The sequence below is a fragment of the Acyrthosiphon pisum genome, chromosome A2 (assembly GCF_005508785.2).
Source record: "Acyrthosiphon pisum isolate AL4f chromosome A2, pea_aphid_22Mar2018_4r6ur, whole genome shotgun sequence".
Classification (NCBI taxonomy): domain Eukaryota; kingdom Metazoa; phylum Arthropoda; class Insecta; order Hemiptera; family Aphididae; genus Acyrthosiphon; species Acyrthosiphon pisum.
The window spans coordinates 22,486,895-22,494,900 of NC_042495.1; the positions used below are offsets into that span (position 1 = coordinate 22,486,895).

Sequence of the window (8,006 nt, forward strand, 5' to 3'; positions counted from 1 at the left end):
GTCCATGATATCGTCGACTTTCCAAATTGTCTCTTCTTCTCCGATGACATGTTTGATGAAATTTTGCCGATTTTCTGATGTCACCCTTTCAATTGCCGTATGAAGAAGTTGGCGAACGTCGTCCATCTTAAATGTTGTGTTTTCGCGTTTTGCGTAACCTTTTACCATAGCCCATGCCAATTCATTGGATTAAATTCGCAATGATAGGGCGGTAATCGGAGTACAGTGTGTCCTGCTTCTTCTGCAATTTTATCGATGACGTAAGATTTATTACGTGGTATTTCGCGTACTTTGGCCATCAGTTCATGCTTCAAAAACGGTCTGTCAAGAATAACACCTTTTGATTGAAGCCACTCCGATAATTGGGCTTTATTCCAACGCGTACTCGGATATTTTTCCAATTTGACGGAATGGTATGGGGCGTTGTCCATAACAATAATGGCATTATGCTCAAGTCGAGGTAGAATAGCCTCAAACCATTCCTTGAAATTATCACCATTCATTTCATCGTGATAATCGGCGCTATTTTTTTTGGATTCAAAGCATAGTAAACCACCTGGCAAAAAACCTTTGTCCGAACCAATATGAAGTATTATTAGCCGCTTGCCCTTGCCAGTTGGGTTGGTCGACCCGGTCGTTAGTTCTTTGTTTAACGCGTCGTGTTTGGAAAGAACAGTATTGTCCTTCCACACGCGGTCCACACAGTCGCCTGCATTCAACCACGTCTCGTCCAAATCATAAATTTGTCGACCTTCCTGACGATACTTGTGGATATTATACAAATAATTTCGGCGCCAAACAATCAAGTCTTCCCTCTCCGTTAGCACACTGCACCTTTTTCTTTTTTCGAACACAAAATCCAATTTCTTGATGTTATTGTACAAAGTAGTACTTTTGAAATTAGGAAGCGATGGATCTTCGTTCACTGCAACTAATATTTTGTCGATCGTAGGTAGTTCACGACGCAACCAAAACGAATGTACTTTTTGTCGTAATCCATTGCGATCTAAATCATCAATTTTGTCGAAGAGAGAAGACTTAATGCGCTTTTTGTTGGGAGATGTAACCGTATTTGTACGTCTATATTCAGCGATGGTTTTACTAATTGTCTCACGACCTAAACCCGAGGCCTCTGACAAATTATTGACAATATCTTTGTACTTGATGCCCGGCGATTTCATCAAATATCCTTGTACAAATTTATGACCATTATTTTTTGACGGCTGGATATATACTGTAAAAAAATTATTAACTTATATGAATAACTGATGTATAATAATTATTTAATAAACATAATAACACATTATACTATTATTATTATTTATGTAGTATACATCGACGAATATAAAATATGAAAAATGTTTTACTTACTTTTCGATTTTTTCTCTTTGGAGAAATAGTAGACAATTCATCTGGATCAGAAATATCACCAAAATCACTCATGATGAAAAAAAATGTCTGTAGGAATAAAATTTTGAACACACGTTACGCTAAGAACGGTCGGAACACAATGACCACAACAAACGCTAATACATCGACAACGGTCGTATGTCAGCGGCTGTCGTCGGTAAAATAGACGCACGGTGGAAGAAACATCTGTCCACCGCCGTCGAAAACTGGTCGCCGCCGTCTACGTTTCTTATTTTGAACGGACTATACCTACACGTCGTACAGGCATAGAGCTAGATTCCCAACATTCGACCATTTGGGTTCGGACCGATGGGGATCATATTGAACATTTATAACCAAAGTAAATAAAACTTGACTATTTTAAGGATATATTTTATTTTATTTCACTCTTATATCTTCATTTTTAATATAAATATAAATTTCTGAAATCGGATGCAGACTTTTGATATTGTACATTTTATGCATATTTATAACATACATCATTAAAATATATAGAATCAGTTGATATCGAACACAAAATTAACACTAAGGAGTAATGAGTTTTTTCTTTCTCAATGTGCGGTTGAAAAGCTAGACTTCAGAGTGCCACAAAAATTATATTATTAGGTAAAAACAAATTGAGCATGTAATACTAGGTGTCTCTTAAGTTGCCGATTTAATAATATTGAAAATCTACAGTCATAACTTTTCTTATAACCTTTTAAATGTTTATATTACAATTTGTATGAACACAAATAAAGCCACAAACATATTTTAAAAATTATATTATAGCTCAAGGCAGAATCTAAACATTTAAAATACAAAGTCAATGACAAATAGTATTATTATGTATTAATTATATTTTAAAAAATAATAAATAATACGTACCTGCACTGACCCCTGTAAATTATAATATTTAGTTATTTAAAATATAGTAAAATAGATTATACTACTATAAATATATTTTTATAATATCATGATTAAAGATTATAATATCTAGATTTTTTGGGGAAAAAGAGTCTATAAAATTGTTTTGAAATTTTATTCTTAATTTTAATATTAAATTTATTATGTTGGTACTGCAAATAAAACACATAAATACAACTAGTTTTCTGAAAAAGTCAAAATGATATTATGTGAAAACGTACAATTGTAATTTATCGTAGGTACTTGTGGAGAAGAACAAATATCCGTTCTCATTAATTCACTATAAAGAGATAACATTGTTCTGATGTGATCTATAACAACTAGTTTTATGAAACAATGAAAATGCGAAGCTGTGAACAACATGTGTAATTCGTTTCTTCATTTATCGGAGCTGTGATAGTTCTAATAAATTCAAAAAATTAATTTTAGCCATATCTGAAATTGGCATTAAAAATTCCATCAAATTATAACAGTAATACATGCTATGGCTTTAAAAACAATGTGGAGTGAAAAACTTGAGACACACATGTCAGAAACAACTGGTACAACTTTTGAAACACAAACAATTAAATGACAATTTTCTTATTAAATAATAAATTTTGAATTTGAAGTTCGCAATATCGTGGCTGAAAGATATTTCAAAAAATTAGGTAAATGTTATGTAACGTGTCTGATGATAATCATTTACAGTAAAATATGCTCATAATATTACATGTAATATATTATAATATATATTATGATACACAATTTTTGATAATTATATGCCATTATTAAATCGTGAACTCTACATTACATATATTTGTTGTGGTATTATATTTTGTTCTTTTGATTTGGATAGAATTCGAATTAGTTGTAGACTATATTTCCTTATATTTGTGGAATACAAATATGAATTGGACAGTATGTTTCCATTGGTCATATGGAAATTTCAAGTGAAGGGAAAATAAAAAAATGATAAAACACATTAAATATACAAATTATACATACCCAGCTTTACTGCAAAGAAAAAAAAATATAATATACCAGTTATTATCACAACAATAAAATACAATATGAAATTTAAAGTGGTGTTCAATAAGCTAATGAAAATGTATGAGTCAATCTAAATTAAACTTAAAAAATGCAAATGCACATAAAAAACGAGTCAGAGCTCAGAAGCTTGTGTAAGCCCACCCAAAAAACGTATCAAAGAAACAGATAATAATAATTTCATCAAAACAATGCCAAAAATATATAAACCACCACCAATTGCAGTGTGGGGTGTTAACGATATACAGATATTAGTTACTATTTTATCTCTTGAAGAAGTCTCCGGTAATGAACATCAACTGAAAACTTTCATTAAAGTGACATCAAAATCTCCCCAAACGATGAATCCCAGTTTAGATGAACATTAAAAGTTCTTAAAAATAACAAAATTGAGTTTCGTAGATAGGTATCAAATGCAAGTTATATTCACAAGTTAGATAGTCTATTTTATCATAAAATCTAAAGAGAACTTCCAATAAAAAAAAAATGTGCCTCATTGTAAAAACTGTCAGTCTTTTGATTATACACAAAATTACTGCTACAAAAAATCTGTGCGCGTAAAATGCAGTGAAGAGCATAGAACAGAAGACCGTTATAAGTGAAAAAAAAAAAACAAAAGCTAAATGTTGTATGTTACAGCTTCCAGGTGGAAATTGATCACTGTACACCGAAGGACCACTCGAATATGTCGGAGAACAATAATTCTTGATGACGCCTGGTAAATTAAGCTGACGCTATATAATAATATGCATAAAAAATTGTGCGGGTAGGCAACCTAATGCGCACAACGACCAATGTGACCAGGACGGGAGGTGACACAAGGGAAAAGGAAAATGTCGAGTTAATTATAAGGAAGAGGTGCCTCTGTGACCGTACAATGACCACAGAGCTCACTACAAAATTGGGGGCTTAAGATTAGACTTAGGATTTTGGTATCTATACATATATTTAGATGCACTGGTGTCTTGGGACGAACAGCAACTTAGGGGTGACGTGGGTCTCGATGACCTGGGGCGGCCTCTCACACCTGACTATGGGGTTGTGCCAGTAATTCCAATATTTGCATTATTCAACGCTGCCAAAACATTGCTTTCCGTACTATTGTCGTAGAATACCAGTACAGCAGAAATTACACTATCCCCCGAGATTTAACGATAACCTCCGTTCAGGACAATATTACCAATTTTTCCCGCAAACACGAGATAAGGCTAGATCAACATACCAATTTAGTAGCAATTCAACTACTTGATGACTCACAATATATAAGGCATCTCAAACGCCGAAGACCATATTATGACTTAGTATAAATTATTAGACTAAGCCCGGGACTTCTCCACTGAGGGTGATAACCAAAACATTTTTTGTATGTATTTACCAAAATATTTATTCATTAATATTCGTGAACACCTTTGAAATGTATTGTTAAAGATCATTGATCGTTTTAGTAAAAATGCCTTAGGGTAGGTAGTTTAAAAAATAATAAAAAATAATCTACAATCTAACATTCAAGCAAATGTATGGACTAATTAATAATATACCCATTATTATTATTATCAAGATAATATCTCACACGATTTAATTAAATAAAATAATATTATACGTACAAACATATTCTAGATAAAATTATAGTAAAATATGTTATTAATAACTACATACAACTTAATTCAACACTTGTATTTTACGTAATTATTAATAGCTTTTAAAAATAAAAAAATGTTGCATCCAAAAATAAATTATAAGTTTAACGTAAAATCAGCATTATTCGTCGCTATAAATTATTTGAATTATGAGGTTTGAAAAAAACATATTTGAATTAATTACAAAAGAAGAAGCCATGATTCTAGTGTCAAAATTGGAAATTAAATAGGCAGTAAAAAATAATTTCAAAAATACAATTGATATGATAGTTTTCATTAAAAAAATATATTGTTTTTGTTTAATATCGATGACAAATATTATGGAAATATCAGTAATTTATATAATATACTAAGAGCAAGATATCACATAATGTTATACTTCATAACGCAAATTCCCCAAAACAATTAAAAACACAAAAATTACCTACCTCTTAAAATTACTAAATATAAAATGGAAATAGATTTTTGTGCATGTTATAAATATATGTTATAAATATATAAAACTATTATACTAATTGGCCTTAAAAATAATAAAATATAATATGAAAAATAAATTATTCACATTTAAGTTTGTAATATATTATATTTCTATACTTAAATAAAAACACAGAATAACTAATACCGGCGGTCTGTATGGAGTGTGGGGTGACCCGGTATACATACGCTTTAGGATATAAATCTATACGTATTCCTTATACACACACAGCGACACATGCAACACATAAAATATTATAATATTCTACATCTCTACGGTCTCTAGACATTCGGTAAAAACGATAGTAAATTACCAGCGGTACCTTTGTCGCATCGCACAAAATAATAAAATATTTCAATACTTTGATATTACGTATTAATCGACCCACATCAGAATAAGGGATCACTCCAAAATCATATTATATAAGGACCATAGGGAATCGACTCATCGTCAGTGTTATTACAGAAAAGCCTGTCTTTCACACAAGATTCAAGGCATAACGACCATGCCAGTATGCACTTCGACAATACTTTTGCTATTCAAAGCGAATGCGCTTATATATGTATGTATATTTAGTTATTCCAGCATTCGGTATGACTGTCTAAATTAATTATTTTGTATTATCTAACAAATTCACCTGGTTAATTATTTATACATCTATCTATTTACTCTTTGAAATAATATAATATTCTGTGACTATCATCGTATCTTAGGCCAGTTATAGTATTATTACACAGTTTTGCAATTATCTGTTTAGAATATAAGTATAATAATAAGTGCTCATCAACTTGAATTACATTCGGTTGGCGAATTGACTATATTTTGTACTATACGAATGTAGAAATTTTTAAGACCTGTGCTTAGAATATAAATATAATAATAAGTGCTTTCTAACTTAAATTACATTAGGTTGGCGAATTGACTATACATATGTACTCTTGCTACGGATGTAGGGATTTTGAAAAAATCGATAATATTCACGTGTCAAATCATAGATAACAAATTCATATAATATGAGTGTTCGAATCACATCAATATTATCCGTAGAACTAAATAAAAAAATATCTCTTAATATACTAAGTATTAAAAATACAAATCAAACACGTAATATACATAATATAATATATATGACGCAGTGACTTTGAGCATCAAACTCAACCCCGTATCCACGAATACGACTACATACTCAGGTAAATTAATTATATTAATATTTAGTGTAGTAGATTAATTATATGTATAGGTATATTCTTTAAGCTAAAGATATAAAATCATTAATCAACGTTAAATAAAACCAGAACACCGATGACATATACCCATAATTATAACCATCCTCCTTTTAATATATAATCCTCACTTTTTTACAATTTATTATCACTCTTTCCCCTACCCTATACCTTTTCTTATATTTAATCTACCACAAGTTACTATAAAAAAAGGTATAATTATTGATAGTAGTACAGTTTTCCTAATTCATTTTTCCCAATCAATTTTTCCCAAATTTAACATTTCCCAAATCTGATTTTACTAATTTAATTTATCTTTCAATATATACTATAAAAATATTCTCCTGATATATTTTTTTACAAGTTTAATATTTCCCAAAAAAAAAAAAAGCCTTATCTAATTTTTGTAAGCTATTTGTGTGTAGTCATGTCATGTCATTAAGTTAATAGTCTAGACTAGTGTTTTTATTATACGATTCATTTGAAGATATTGATTATCAGTTAACATGCGTGGAAGAATAATAATTTTTGCGACAATTTGGGACTTTTAATGAATAGCCCAACCTGGTTTGTCGATGGACTATTTAAAGTTGTTCCAACAATATTTTTTCAGTTGTTTACCATACTAGGAACAGTACCAGACTATATGCCAATTGCAGAATATTTTGAGGTGAATTTTTATAAATTTATACATCACGTTATAGTATAATAAAACAAATCGTATATTTTATTCAACACATTTTTTTTTTAAATAAATATATAAATAGGTACTATGAAATTCAGATTTTAAATATAACTTAAATATTTAATGTAGATAAAATACATTCGTGAGAGACAAGCTAAAGGTAGGAGAAAAGGAAGCGAACCCAGATTCCCTCCAAAATTGTGAAACCAGTACCATTCAGTACTACAACGATTGGCAAGAACTAATAATTTGTTAGAAGGCTGGCATAATCGATTCCAAGTGGTTGTCGAACGACAACATCCGTTCTCCTATACATTTTTCACTGAACTTGGGAAAGAACAAGCCAACACTGAGTGCATGTTATGACAACTAAATCTGGGATGAAAAATAAGGAAGGGTCGAAATATGGTTCGACTAAGTGTAGAGGAACGAATACATAATATTGTTTCCAAGTATGACGAATTTGTTAATAACAATGATATTATTGCATACCTCACGACCAGGGTTCGAAACCGTTTCAAATTTTAACGGTTACGGTTTTAGTTCTTAAGACGGTTTTCTAAATTTTCTGGTTTTGGTTTAGTTTTAAGACCGGTTTTTAAATTTTTTGGTTTTGGTTTCGGTTTAAAAAGGTTTTTCAA

The 8,006-nt window shown here is 30.6% G+C and overlaps 1 protein-coding gene across 1 annotated transcript in view; it reads right to left on the bottom strand.

Moving 5' to 3' along the window:
- The window catches only part of LOC100302439 (uncharacterized protein), a gene marked incomplete at its 5' end in the record, with an annotated part of 36,695 nt that overhangs the window by 13,242 nt on the left and 15,447 nt on the right, over window positions 1–8,006 (bottom strand). Inside the window, 4 exon segments of the mRNA NM_001163119.1 lie at window positions 2,278–2,289; window positions 3,304–3,312; window positions 4,950–4,958; window positions 5,411–5,420. Of these exon segments, the coding sequence (NP_001156591.1) occupies window positions 2,278–2,289; window positions 3,304–3,312; window positions 4,950–4,958; window positions 5,411–5,420 (40 nt within the window).